The sequence below is a fragment of the Bison bison genome, unplaced genomic scaffold (genome assembly GCF_000754665.1).
Source record: "Bison bison bison isolate TAMUID 2011002044 unplaced genomic scaffold, Bison_UMD1.0 scf7180017864040, whole genome shotgun sequence".
Classification (NCBI taxonomy): Eukaryota; Metazoa; Chordata; class Mammalia; order Artiodactyla; family Bovidae; genus Bison; species Bison bison.
Genome location: NW_011494612.1, coordinates 1,974,380 through 1,989,245, shown reverse-complemented (window position 1 = coordinate 1,989,245; position 14,866 = coordinate 1,974,380). Strand labels below are relative to the sequence as shown.

The 14,866-nt window shown below is 41.5% G+C and overlaps 1 protein-coding gene across 4 annotated transcripts in view; it reads left to right on the top strand.

The window, feature by feature from the left end:
• The window catches only part of GOLIM4 (golgi integral membrane protein 4), an 83,404-nt gene that overhangs the window by 54,063 nt on the left and 14,475 nt on the right, over nt 1-14,866 (top strand). For 2 of the 4 annotated variants that reach the window (XM_010835199.1, XM_010835201.1), the window contains exons 6-11: nt 2,418-2,500; nt 3,033-3,116; nt 6,254-6,412; nt 10,241-10,570; nt 12,676-12,929; nt 13,383-13,465. In XM_010835199.1, coding sequence (XP_010833501.1) covers nt 2,418-2,500; nt 3,033-3,116; nt 6,254-6,412; nt 10,241-10,570; nt 12,676-12,929; nt 13,383-13,465 — 993 coding nt within the window. The remainder of the gene's footprint in view (nt 1-2,417; nt 2,501-3,032; nt 3,117-6,253; nt 6,413-10,240; nt 10,571-12,675; nt 12,930-13,382; nt 13,466-14,866) is intronic. The other 2 variants (XM_010835200.1, XM_010835202.1) reach the window with 2 other exon arrangements.

Here is a 14,866-nt window from a genome sequence, read left to right as displayed (position 1 = left end):
ACTGCAGTTGGTGATTGCAGCCATGAAATTAAAAGAGATTCTCCTTGGAAGAAAAGTTATGACCAACGTAGACAGCATATTGAAAAGCAGAGACATTACTTTGCCAATGAAGGTCCGTCTAGTCAAGGCTATGGTTTTTCCTGTGGTCATGTATGGATGTGAGAGTTGGACTGTGAAGAAAGCTGAGTGCCGAATAATTCATGCTTTTGACCTGTGGTGTTGAAGAAGACTCTTGAGAGTCCCTTGGACTGCAAGGAGATCCAACCAGTCCACCCTAAAGGAGATCAGTCCCAGGTGTTCTTTGGAAGGAGTGATGCTAAAGCTGAAACTCCAGTACTTTGGCCACCTCATGCGAAGAGTTGACTCATTGGAAAAGACTCTGATGCTGGGAGGGATTGGGGGCAGGAGGAGAAGGGGACGACAGAGGATGAGATGGCTGGATGGCATCACTGACTCAACGGACCTGAGTCTGAGTGAGCTCCAGGAGTTGGTGATGGACAGGGGGGCCTGGTGTGCTGCGATTCATGGGGTCGCAAAGAGTCGGACACAACTGAGCGACTGAACTGAACTGAATATTTGGAAGACATCTCATAGAAATTTTAAACAACTTAATATGGCAGTGCCTTTGATGACACTTCTAAGTGATTTTCACATCGGCAGTTTTGTTTGATCATGGTCCCTGACAGTAAATTGTGATAGACGAGGCTCTGTCATGGCAAACCATGTTGTGTGTAGTCCAAGTGATCTTTGGTAGATTAATGTGACATGAGGAGGGAGTTTAGAATTTAGAATATAGATAACGAGTTGATACCATGTAAGCTTAGATGATTCTCATCATTATGGTTATAAGAAGAGCTGACACTCAATAAATGTTTGCCATGTGTCAGTACTGGGTGAAACTCTTCATGCAGGTATCTTCTTTAAGCCTTATAACAACCTGGCAGGTAGGCATTATATTTAACCCAGTTCAACAAATGAAGAAATTGAGGCCTGCAAAAGTTAAGTAACTTATGGTCACACAGCAAAGGCACAGGAGACACTGTCCTTAAGGTTATAAACTGAATTCCTTTAAAAGTCAGCCGTGTATTTCAACTGCATGTGTGCATGTGTCCAGGCCCATCCAGCCTGTGACACACTTGGGGTCCTCTTGGATTGCTGCTGGTGTCCCGTTTGACGTTTGAGAAAATCTGCTGTTACAAATAGGTGGACAACCACTAGCGACATTCTCACCTTCTTCTTGATCTCTTTCCAAATGTGTCATAAAGCCAGTGCCCAGGGATCAAGCAGGGACTCTTAACGGAGTGAAAGCGGGCAGAGAATATGAGGCGGCGTGGTGACCGGCAGTTTTCTGCAGTGCTCACGGCCACCCTGGAGACAGTAAAGGTTTGCCTGCAGGGAGTGGCTGCCACTCTGGGGACAGTTTGCCCAGCACCGTGCCGGCCCACACCTGCTGCTGTCCCAGCATCGTTCTAAAACAGCACCCCTTTCACTGTCAACAATATCTCCCATTGGAAAATGAATCATATGGTCACCCAGCTGCCATTTAACTTCTGCTGAGAATTGGCCTGATGTTGCCAGAATCTTATGAGACCCAGCTTCTTGATTTTTACTTGGTGACAGCCCTTCAAATGTGGAAGACACTGTATGTTGGCTAACACCTGCAGGGGCCAAAAAAAAAAAAGTCTGTGTGTTGGCCCAGGGGCTACCAGTTCATAACAGATAATCTCCAGATACAGAAAATGTGGGGAAATTACCAAGAGGCTGTTCCGCGAATTGTAGGGCTTGTGGCTGGGGAGGTTTTAAGACTTCACTGTGATCACTGCAGTCTCACATTGTAACTGTGCAAAGAATTGTCCAGTAGCTATTGGAGGAAGAGTTTAGACCAGTCAAGAACTCGATTGTGGGAGAAAGAAAATACATTTAGAATTTTTGAGCAGATGAGGTGTCTGTCTCTTGTTTCTTGAGTTGCTTTTGTAACTGAAATCCCTTTGAAGGACTGTGGAAATTATTCATGGCTATGAGAGAGGCAGTTTGTGCTTTTTGATAGCTTTATTTTTAATTTATGGTGAGACTAAAATCTTAGATGACCCCTACCCATTACATTTCATTCCTAGGGGTTTGCTTATTAACAAAAATATTTCATTTTTAGCTCAGGAGTAATTAAAAATCCTTAACTTCTATGCCAGATAGCTTGTTTAAGCATATTTAAACCACTGAGCCAGATTGTATTGGGTTGTCCAGCTGAATCTGTGCCACATCCCAAAATGGTGCTAAGTTTTGTTGATTTGGAGTATTGTACTGTCAAAGTTCAAAACGATCTTTGAAAAAGTTATGTGAGGCTTTAGATAGGAAAATAATAGAATCAAGAGCCTGAAAGGCCCAGGGCTTTATGCATGATTTTCCTTTTTCTAAAATAGAAACCGTGTACAATCTGAGAGAAGAGAACAGACAGCTGAGGAGAGCGCATCAGGACATGCACACACAGCTGCAAGATGTCAAGGTAAAACAGCAACAACAACAACCTAAAAACCCCAGCATTTGATTGATTTGTGTTTGCCTGCTTTACTTTGTAGTGACTTAAAAGTCGTTCACTACTTGACCTGCTTTACAATCCACACTGTTATTTTGGGCTTTTGTGGAAAGTGAACCTGCCCATTACTTCTTGTGCATTGTAAGCTAAAGAATGATCTGGAAATCTCAGCGTTTGCATTAGCACTGGAATGATTCTTTTGCCACGTGGTTGAATCTTAATAAGCTTTTTATTTGAAAAGGTTTATTAATAACTAAAGGTATTTTTCTTCCTGTTTTGATTTCCTTGTAAGTGATTAGGATTTTTGGGTAACACATTTTAGATTGTGGATTACCACCTTAACCATGGTCTTCCCTCTGCAAAGATTTTTGAACTTATCAAATGCTACAACAACAAACAAGCCAGCAAGTGAGCAGTGTTTGGGTGGCCATACCACTACCTGCCCAAGAGGAGTTTGTCCCAGAATGTCAAAACTCAACATGTAAAATTCTTTTTTGTGTAGCAACAGCATAAGAATTTACTCTCCGAGCATGAGCAACTTGTAGTGACTTTGGAAGACCACAAGAGTGCACTAGCTGCTGCACAGGTTAGAAGGGTAGCAGCCTCTCTGGGTTCTTTTTAAGTCTGCTTAACATTTCTGAATTCCTCTGTGCATGCAGTCTCTTAAAGGCCAGTCTTCGCTGAGTTCCTTAGGACAGAGCTTTCCTTATCCTGAAGATCATGCATGCTTTCAAAACTCAATCAAGAGAATATTAAGTAAAGCTTTGATTTTTTTTCCTTTTTTTTTTTCCTGCACTGGCAGTGTGGTTCATATGACTTTTTCTACCCTCCACCAACTCCTACATGCAGTAGTCTAATACTTGTCTAAGTCAGAGAATTCATCCCACATATGTGGTTTTTTCCACTATATAGACCTATGTAGACTCTTGCTATACTATCTGTAGGATTTTATATGCTAAGTACCTAAATAAATCATTGTAAAACTCTATATTTTACTCCTCCTTCCCTTGCTCCCGGCTTTACGCCTGCATACACTCCTTTTGGGCCTAGGCTTATGTGTTGTTAGGTCAAATTACAGGAAATAAGAAATCTCAGGTAAATAGAGAAGGAAAACCAGAGTCGTAAGTTTCATTTGTTCAAAGCCTACAGCAGTCCTCGCACAAGGCAGGCCCTCAGTAGATAATGTATTAAATGAACAAATACAGATGTTACAGAGCTTAGTGAAGTAATGTCACACTGACTGTTTTACAGCTTTATCATTGAAACAAATAGGAATGGCTAGTTTAGTCACTGTATATTCTTAATCACTGGTCTTCACTTTTCTTCTCTTGGAAGAATTAAAAGAAAAGAGCAAAGGAAAACCAACTATTTGTTCTTACCAGGAGACTGTGCATTATTTTTTGTCTTTATAAAATTTTTTAAAAGAATCATATGCCAGGCCCTGATCTGTTTCAGAGACTGTAACATCAGGGTCTGTAGGACCCCTTTTCAAGGCAGTCATTGATTATCCCCCTACAAAACTGTAGCTGTGTGGTAATTTTTTACATGTTTATCAATTAAATTAGCTTTAGAGGATATTATTACATTCAAAATCTTCTTTATAAAATTTCTGCCAAGCATTGTTACATGAGACTACTTTTCATACTGAAAAATATGACAGACCAATTTGAATACTCTACGTACTATAATAACAATAAATATTAAATTAAGCAACGACTTGAAAATTCAGAAAAATGTGAGTAAAGTAGTTCATTTAATGACCAAAACCAAATTCTGTTGTAAGCTCACTGAGGAATATTACTCACAAGATTTTGTAATAGAAAACAAGTTTTTAAATTTAATGTACATATATTTTTCTATTTCTTTGAATATCTTCTTGGTTCTTTTGGATGAGGTCGTCAAGTTTCTCCTGTTCTTTTACTCCCCAGTTGAAACTTTGCCCAGATCTGCTTAGAAAACAACTGCTATTTCAGGCATATACGTTTCTCATGTAAATCATCTTATGAGATTCTGTCTTGACAATCTGATTTTTAAATGTAATTAAGTGGGGAGAAACCAGGACCTGAGTGGAATTTGAGAGCTTAGAATTTGTCAGGGATTATCATAATAACTTTATATACAGAATTTTATTTAATATTCACAACCTACTGAGTTATATAATAACTGTATTTTTTTTTATAACTAAATAAGGTCAAAAGGAGTAGAGAAGCTGGCCCAATATCAGTGCCCAGAACCACCTTGAAGCTGGGATTTGTGGAGATTCTCTGTATTACAGTTATGTGGGCCTTGCCCCACACCTACTGAATACTGATTTCTAGGGTGGGCATCCAGGAGCCTGCATTTTTAACATGATCATTCCATAATTTAACATGATTCTTCATGCATGCTCATGTTTGAGGACCATAGTATTTCTCCCTTCAAAGGTTACGTACGTAGGAGGAGGAGAAAGAAGAAAGGGTAGAATATTTATCTTATTAAAAGCATCGCTGTATAGATGTCATTTTTTTCCCCTTTGACCTCCAAAGTCAGTTTGCAAATGTTTTGATAGGTTTCTGGCTAAGGGCCACTGTTAGCCATATGGCACACGTTTGTACAAATGATAAAGAAGCACGCCCCTGAGACACATTTAGCAGGCAGACTTCTCTTTGTGAATTAGAGAGGCAGGAAGCAGGTGGGTGAGTGCCGTGCAGGTGTGCAACTGTGGCCAAGGGAGCAAGACTCGCCAGCCTCCTCTCTGCTCTGCTGGGCACAGTGAAGGGGCACCCTGCCTGGGAAGTGTGTTCAGAAGAGAGCTCTGGGTTCTTTGTATGTGCTTATGGAAATGTGTGTTTACACAGATAGCACTTCTGTTTTAGGATAACAGTGCTGGTACATACGATAAGCTAAGTATAAGCAGTCTATTGGTTTTCTTAACATATTTATTTTTTCCATCTTTATAGCTTCTGGTATTTAAAGTATCACACACCACACACACACACCCACACCTACACACACACATCCTACCACATATACACACAGATAACACACACATAAGTATATTCTCGTCCTATACCTGCATTAGTGCCTTTGTTATTTTAGAAGAAAAGGATATTCAGAATCAAAGAATGAGAATAAAAACCAGCCTCCTTTATGCCTATGCTACTGTTTTCCAAAACTGCAGAGCACAATACAGGGAGCTTTTTGGAGAGGTAGGGACCTTATGTGACCACAGATTGACTGGGAAAGAGGATGGCCTGAGTGATTTTACATATATAATCAGTTACTTATTTGAAGCCTATGGTTCTTTCTTTTCTGCTGAAAAGTGTTACTCAGACCATACTGGTAAAAGATATCTGCACTTAGATTTATATAAATGTGGAATTTTAAAATAGATTTTAATGTCCTAAAACTGATTGCATAGCTGTCTTTTAATAATGATATTTATACTAGAGAGTTATTTATAAAAATTCTGACTTAGTTTAATGTAGCATGGAAAACTAACATCTGTCTTAGATATTTTTTCTCTGTTCCCTTTAACTCTAATTCTAATTTGCATGTGATTAAAAATGGTTGAGCATGTCCAAGTAAGTATAGCTAATGCATGGAAACAGTCTGCATATTTTTCCTCTCTTGCATTTAGGTATAATATTTTTATCTAGTCCTCCACTGAACCATCTATGAATGATATCCTTTTCCCTCCTCAAATTGTGCAATTTGCATCCAATTGTGCAATTTGTAATGCAGACTCAAGTTGCAGAATATAAACAACTGAAAGATACACTGAATAGGATTCCAAGCTTTCGAAAACCAGAACAAACAGAACAGCAAAATATCACCCAGGTGGCACATTCTCCACAAGGTGACAGCACAGCAAGAGACAAGTCGCCTGGAGAGCCTCGGGAGGTAAGAGTTGGGAACTGGCCTGTGGTCGAGTCATTTTCTCTGTCAAGCTGTTCTCAGGTGAACTGCTCTAAATATGGTCAGCTCTTCCTGCGGAACATTGATTCTCAAATTTTAGCAAATATCAAGAGTTCCCCATTAGGGCTGTTAAAACAGGAAGAGCTGTTTTTAGCCCACAGGTTGGGCTTCCCAGGTGGCTCAGCAGTAAAGAATCCACCTGCTAAAGCAGGAGACTCAGGTTCAATCCCTGGGTCGAGAAGATCTCCTAGAAGAGGAAATGGCAACCCACTCCAGTATTCTTGCCTGGAGAATCCCATGGACAGAGGAGCCTGGTGGGCTAGTCCATGGGGTCACAAAGAGTCAGACATGACTGAGCAACTGAACAACAAGCCTATAGGTTCAGCTAATTTGGGATGAAACCTGAGGATCTGCATTTCTGTTTCAGCTGGCCTGGTGATGTACACTTTGAGAACTGCTGTCCTGTTTTCTGACAAACACTAAACTAGTTTTATTTCTTCATATGGGTCTATTTGGTTGAAAGAAGCTATCATGTCTGAGTATTTTAAGGTTTTTTTTGGGGGGGATTGGGGTAGAGTAAGAAGGTTAAATGATTGTGAGGATATTATATGATAATCAGCCCACTCAAGTACTAAGTTGATAATATATTTGAACTTGATACTGTACTAGGTCATATAGCATATGTCAAAGTTTGTATTTTAAGACCTTCATGAAACTGCAAGAGAGTAAGGTCTAAAAACAGAATCCACTCTTTTGTATTCCCGTTCTTTATAAAATTAAGTCTTGTTGTTTAAGAATGTCTCCTAAGTGGAGCATCCCAAATGGTGTCACCCATGTGATTAATTCTTACCGAGTTGCTTTTGTAATCAGATCTTTCCCCTGACAAACACACTGTAAACAATGAGTGTTTGAGAAGGCTCCCCAGCTCGTCTTCTCATCATCTTATAGGAATAATTAAGTTGGTATAAGTGGACTTCACTTGAATCTTCAGTCTGAGCAAAGCATTCCTTCACGGACAGCTTCTGTGTCCTGGATACTTACTCTTTGTCTGGGTCTTACATTGCTCTGAACTTCAGAAAACACAGTCAGTGCCCTGGTGTGGGAACTGGTTCTATTCTCCATCCAAGTTCAACTGGATTGATCTTTTAATGACTCTGACTTTTTTTTAGTTTTTCTATCTATGAAATGGAGGTAATAGTTACTTGCCCTAACCTTTCTCACAGGGATGCTGTGGAGATAAATGACAGGTGTTTGAATGCACTTAGAATCCTTCAGAGAAATATTTCCTATAAAGCCAGCCAGCGTGCTTGCTAAGTTGCCTCAGTCATGTCTGACCCTTTGCAACCCCATGGACTGTACCCTGCCAGGCTCCTCTGTCCATGGGATTCTCCGGGCAAGAATACTGGAGTGGGTTGCCATTTCCTTCTCCAGGGGATCTTCCCAACCCAGGGATTGAACCTATATCTCTTGATTCTCCTGCATTGGCAGGCAGTTTCTTTACCACTCTAAAGCCAGTTCAGTTCAGTTGCTCAGTCATGTCCGACTCTTTGCGACCCCATGGACTGCAGCATGCCAGGCTTCCCTGTCCATCACCAACTCCCGGAGCTTACTCAAACTCATGTTCATTGAGTTGGTGATGCCCTCCAACCATCTCATCCTCTGTTGTCCCCTTCTTCTCCCGCCTTCAGTCTTTCCCAGCATCAGGGTCTTTTCCATTGAGTCAGTTCTTCACATCAGTTGGCCAAAGTATTGGAGTTTCAGCTTCAGCATCAGTCCTTCCAATGAATATTCAGGACTGATTTCCTTTAGGATGGACTGGTTGGATCTGGTTGCAGTCCAAGGGACTCTCAGGAGTCTTCTCCAACACCACAGTTTAAAAGCATCAATTCTTCGGCAGTCAGCTTTCTTTATAGTCCAACTCTCACATCCATACATGACTACTGGAAAAATCATAGCTTTGACTGGATGAACCTTTGTTGGCAAAGTAATATCTCTGCTTTTTAATATGCTGTCTAGCTTGGTCATAACTTTTCTTCCAAGGAGCAAGCGTCTTTTAATTTCATGGCTTCAGTCACCAACTGCAATGATTCTGAAGCCCCCAAAAATAAAGTCTGTCACTGTTTGCATTGTTTCCCCGTCTATTTCCCATGAAGTGATGGGACCAGATGCCATGATCTCAGTTTTCTGAATGTTGAGTTTTAAGCCAACTTTTTCACTCTCCTCTTTCACTTTCATCAAGAGGCTCTTTAGTTCTTTGCTTTCTGCCATAAGTGTGACGTCATCTGCACATCTGAGGTTATTGATATTTCTCCCAGCAATCTTGATTCCAGCTTGTGCTTCATCCAGTCCAGCATTTCTCATGATGCACTCTGCATATAAGTTAAATAAGCAGGGTGACAATATACAGCCTTGATGTACTCCTTTCCCAATTTGGAACCAGTCTGTTGTTCCATGTCCAGTTCTAACTGTTGCTTCTTGACCTTCTTACAGGTTTCTCAAGAGGCAGGTCAGGTGGTCTAGTATTCCCATCTCTTTAAGAATTTTCCATACTTTGTTGTGATCCACGTAGTCAAAGGCTTTGGCATAGTCAATAAAGCAGAAATAGATGTTTTTCTGGAACTTCGCGCTTTTTCGATGATCCAACAGATGTTGGCGATTTGATCTCTGGTTCTTCTGCATTTTCTAAAACCAGCTTCAACATCTGGAAGTTCACAGTTCCCATACTGGTGAAGCCTGGCTTGGAGAATTTTGAGCATTACTTTGCTAGCCTGACAGTAAAGCCAGGGTACTATCAATTCACACTTTCCAGGTATGCAAGAACTTGATAAGATGTGTACCTCCAGAAGCTGTCCTCAAGTGTCTGAGAAAAGACTTTTTCCCTTGGTTTATTTATTTATACAGTCCAGTTTCTCAGTTATGTTTCTGCTAATTTAAGAAGAGAGCTTCACATTTATTTCAATTATGGGACAGTCTGACCAAACAAAATATTTTTCCTGATAAAGAAAAATCAGGAGGATTTGGCAGGAGGAAGAGCAGTGACACATTTTCCTATTGATGTTGTGTTTACTTCATTCTGCCCCTTTTTTCTAAGAAATGAAGACCATATAGAAATCTCTGACGCTTTCAGAGAAAACTGATTTAAGTTCACCAATTTTAGAAGAGGAGTTCTCTGTAGAAAAAAACCTATCTTTTTTTTTTCTTCAGAGTTTTCTGTATTAATAATATAAAATATTCACAGACTTTCTCTGGTGTACAAAGAAATATTACTTTTAATACATTAAAATGTTTTATTGTACCTGATTTAATGGACACTATTTTACATGGATGTCCATTAGTAATGGCATTCTTTTTTTATATTAGGTAACAAAAATCAAAGCTAACTCATCCTCAATTTGATCTTATCCTTTTCTTTTCAAATAATTATTGAAGACAAAATTTACATCAAAGAAAATTGCATAAGTATTCAATCACTTGAAGTATGAGGATTTTGCCTTTTTATTCTGAGAGAACAGGAGTTAGACTGCTTTTGAGGGCAGAGTCTACTGAGATGTGGTCACTTACAGGCTTTACTTTTAGGTTACTTATGGTATGCTTTCCGTGATGAAATTTTGCTTGTGTTATCTCTATTTTATAGGTGAGATTACACAGTGAGAAGAGTTAAGTGACTCCATTGCAGCCATACTTTTCAGTCAGGACTCTATATTTCTAGACTCCAGGATTTTGCTTATGTTGTAACCCTGTATGGTAATAAAGAAATTCTGTCACTACTTTCAAACTAGAGGAGTGTCATTTCCAGTGATGTGCTTGACCTAGGTGTCTCGAAATAGTGAAGTGTGGCAGAACCATGAAGCAGCCCCTGGAAGAACAGAGGAAACAAAACCTTACCCTTCCACCCAGAAGGAGGCAGAACTTAAGGCTCCCGCAGAACTGACCCATCAAGAAGCAGGACCCAAGGAGCCGGAGGAGCGACAGGTGGAGGAGGAGCACAGGCGGGCCCTGGAGGAGGAGGCCATGGAGCAGGTTGGGCGGCCTGAGCACCTCGAGGAGGAGCACGACCCATCACCCGAGGAGCAGGATCGGGAGTGGACGGAACACCGTGAACGGAAGGAAGCCAGACTTGCCGCAGGGGAGGTTCACGCTGAGGTATGAGGTTGCCCAACCAGTCGGCTGGGGTAGAGGTTGTGGCTTTGTTTCTACATAATGTTGACCTATGAACAGGGAGAGTTTGAGCCTTGCAGGGCCACTTCTGTAAGGATTTTTCTAGTAAACACTAGAAAATCCGTGTTTGGTTGAATCTGAACATGGGAAACTGAGACAGAAGGGCCCCCACAGGGAGGCTGTGGAGGATCCGTACATACAGAGGGCTGACTAAAAGTTATATGAAGATTCTCACTGTGCTGCGGGTCCATGCCCCTAACCCCTACATTGTTCAAGGGTCAACTGCATCAAGGGAAAAGCCCATGTGTAACAATCTCTAAAATAAAATGGGGGTGATTTCACTAAATCTTCCATGTACTTATTTAAATGTTCTGTTGTGACATTAGTAGCACAGCTGCCTTACTCCAGAAAGGTGACTGGGGAAAAGAGAAGGTGCTGTAGGTGTTTATTTGTCAAGAATGCACAGTAGGGTGGGGGTAGGAGGGAGGCTCAACAGGGAGGGGATATGTGTATATTAAAACTGACTCATGTTGTTGTACAGCAGAAATCAAAACATTGTAAAGCAATTATCCTCCAATTAAAGTTTTTTAAAAAAGGAAGAGAAAAGAGTGCACAGTAAGGGAGGCTTGGGCACATCCCTTTAACAGACTAGGAAACTAGATGGTCACCTCATCCTGCACTTTCTCAGTCTGTGCTCAAGGCCCATGGGCATCTTGATGCCAAGAAGTGACTCATTTTCTGTGATCAAGGGTGCTTGTCTCCCTGTTCACTTACTGTTAAATCCTGTGTTGGCTTTCACATATTCAAATTCAGGGTGGTTAGTAAGGCATCAAAAGCTGAGGGTTTGCCACTGGGTGAGTGTGTTTAACCAGTGTCTGCTCAAGCTAAGCATTCCCCTCTGCAAATGAGCACTGCCCTCTCACTCCACTCCCCTTTCACTCCATTCCCCTCTCACTCCACTGAGCGCTCCCTTCTCCATATGAGCACTCCCCTCTCACTCCACACCCCTCTTACTCCACTGAGCACACCCCTCTCACATAAGTAAGACTCATGAAAACATTATTATTATAAATGATACTTTAAAAGAACTGAGAGCAACACTGAAGCAGCCAGATATTTTTATTACACAGCCTCTAAGGTAATACTGACAACAATCTACCTGGCTCTTACATGAATGCTGATCATCCTTTATTTACATCTCTGAAGCTCTGTTTGCTCTCAAACTTTTCAAGACTTCAAGCTGCTAGAGGATTGGCTGAGCAGGTGTAAAGGCACCTGTAGGTTTACTCTTAGACTGTTGCACACTTAGTGTGAAGAAGCCTCTCCCAGTCTTGCATCCATAAGCTTTCCTCCAAGATAATTCCCTACTAGGTTTAATTTCCCTTAACCACGCACCCTCTTTCCTTTGGTGAGAATTGTACGTGCTTGTATTAGTTGGGGGATGGAGGAGAGAGTGGTAGATTGCTTAATGGAAGCAGACTTTAAGAATTCCTGGATCAGATTTTCCTTTAATCTGAAAATCCTCTCCTCATCCATTTTTTATTTCTTTGAAGGAAAGTGATTCTGCCTCTCCACCCTAACCTGAAATTTGACCTTTTTTGGCTCTGCTTAGCCTGAGATTGGTGTATGCTTTGCTGGAATTAATTAGCTTCCCAAAGTCTGCAGGTCTTCATGGAAAAGCCTTAGCCTCAACTTCAGCTCAGACATTGCCCCAATTAGTCTGAGGTTATTAAGTGCCCACTTATACCAAAGTCTTTTGAGCGTACATTTAATTAAAGCTGAAACATTTCTTCTGTTGTGTCCTTTTCCATTTGAGAGGGAGAACATTAAAAATATCTGCATTAATGCCAACAGCAGGGGAAGGTCAAAGGAAGCCAAGCTTCTTCTTGCTAAAAGAAGCCAAGGGTGATTCAGAGAGAGTAGGGAACTAGCAGTGGAGTCCGGCAGTGGGTGGTGTTGGACCTAACATACAAGACAGTTGATCTGACAGAGAGGTATTAATAAACCAGCCCTGCCTTCTGCCCGTGTCATGAGAAATGGGTGAAGGGCAGACCCAGGGCACCCGACTGCTCTTGCTCACTGTTCCCCAGGTGCATCCTTCAGCCAAGCCAGTCACCAGACTCCAGTCGCCGTATGAGGAGCAGCTGGAACAGCAGAGGCTGGCGGCGCAGCGGGCGGAGGAGGCCCAGCGGCTGAGGGAGGAGCAGGAGGCCCTGCACCAGCAGCGGCTGCAGGGACACTTGCTGCGGCAGCACCAGCAGCAGCAGCTCCTCGCCAGGGAGACAGCCCGACAGCGGCAGGATGGGCTCCAGGAGGGCCGGCTGCAGCGCCCTGAGCAGCCACGGTAGCCTTCTGACCAACCTGGATAGCTTGGCCTCCAGTGTCCACAGGCAGATTAAAGACAGCTCCTCGTAGTCCTTCCCTGTGAACTGGAGGGGCTCCTCTTGCTCATGGGAGCTGAGGCTGAACTGAAAATCAAATTCTAAATATTTAACTTCCAAAATAATCAACATTTTTTTTTTCTGCCTGAAAGTAACAGTTTACATCTCCAATTAACCTGTCAGGTGTTGTGCTAGCTTCATTTTAGTTTTTGAAAAGCATTTTATCTTTTATAAGGTATCCTTTGAAAGTGTACCTGGAATCCTTATTAAACCTAATTGGATACATTTAGGAAATATATTTATGGCTTTTAAAAGAATTTTGAAAAATTCATTGGTAACTCTCTTTAAAGATAAATGTCTTATGTCAAACTGTTCTACTAGTGTCCCGGAGTTGATGACTGTTTGTTTCCTTGCAGGCAGCAAGCTCGTTACGATGCTGTGGATAATGATATCGTTCAGGGAGCGGAGGACCAGGGCATCCAGGAAGAGGAAGGAGGTGGTGAGCCTCTTAGATGATGAATGTTTTAATAAAACTGCTGGGTAATATATAATGTCAACTCAGAGACATATGCATACCTGTGTACAGGTTTCTCCTGCTCTCTGAGAGTGTTCCTTTGAAACTGTTTGTAAGCTGAAATGGTGTAGATCGAAGAAACAATTACCATAGGACACATCTTGCTAACGGATACACAAAATAAATTGAGATAAAGCACAGATGCTCACCAGCACATTCAGAGCTCTGGGGGTGTGAGGTTGAGATGCTGAATGTAGGTCCTGGAAAGGAGGTGGGTGGTGCCATTCTTGCTTCTCTGCTCAGGTGTGTGCTGCCTCCATACCTGCTTTCTCTCTCTACAAATGAAACACTAAATGGCTATTTTTGCTTTCACCTATTTTCATAAAATTGAACATCCTCTTCCGATTTCTTTCAGTTAGCCAAAACAGGTACTAATGTAGATCTTTCATAAAAGCGAAATGGCATAAAACAAACTTTCAAAAAGTGGAGGGTACCTATATGTACAGAGATTTGTGCACCATATGTCTTTTGTTGTCATTGATATGTTTTCCTTTATCCTCCCAAAAAGTTCACATTGATGGCCTGAATCAACCCAAGATAATCTGTTTGCTCTCTGCCATTTTAAAGTAGAGAGGAAATAGTGCTTTACTCTTCTTACATGGAAGGCTTGCTTGCATGCTCTGTCGTGTCTGACTCTGCAACTCCATGACGTGTAGCCCACCAGGCTCCTCTGTCCATGGGATTCTCAAGGCAAGAATGCTGGAGTGGGTTGCCATTTCCTACTCCAGGGGATCTTCCCACACAGGGTTCAAACTCTCATCTTCTGTGTCTCCTGCATTGGCAAGCAGATTGTTTAGCTGAGCCAGATTGTTTACCGCTGTGCCGCCACCTGGGAAACCCCTAAACTTCTTGTACGTTAATACTTATTTTTATTTCTAGCACATTGTCGTAGGAATATTAGGCTTTAGGAAACCTCTACATTTTCTTCTTACCTTGGAGACATATAGATTATTACCTTGAAAGTTTTTCAAATTAAGTCACTAGTAGCTTTCATTCGTGGTACACATCTATATGTCACTGAACAAATACTGCCTACTGTGATAGCAGAACTAGAGAATAACCGTCTCTCTGGCAACGCTAACACTTAGCTGTGTATCCTTTCCTTAAAGAATCTAATGGAAGGTGATTACCGAACTCCCTCTATAGCCTATTCTGATATTTTATAGCTCTGATAGTCAAGAAATTGTTTTCCTTATGTGCCCCCATGCAACACTTGAAGCTTTTTTGTTCCGTTATCAGTAAAGACTAGAGAACCATTTGTTCTCCCTTTTATTTAATGGATCCCTTGGTGCACTTGAAACATAATAGTAAGTTACCTGTATCTTT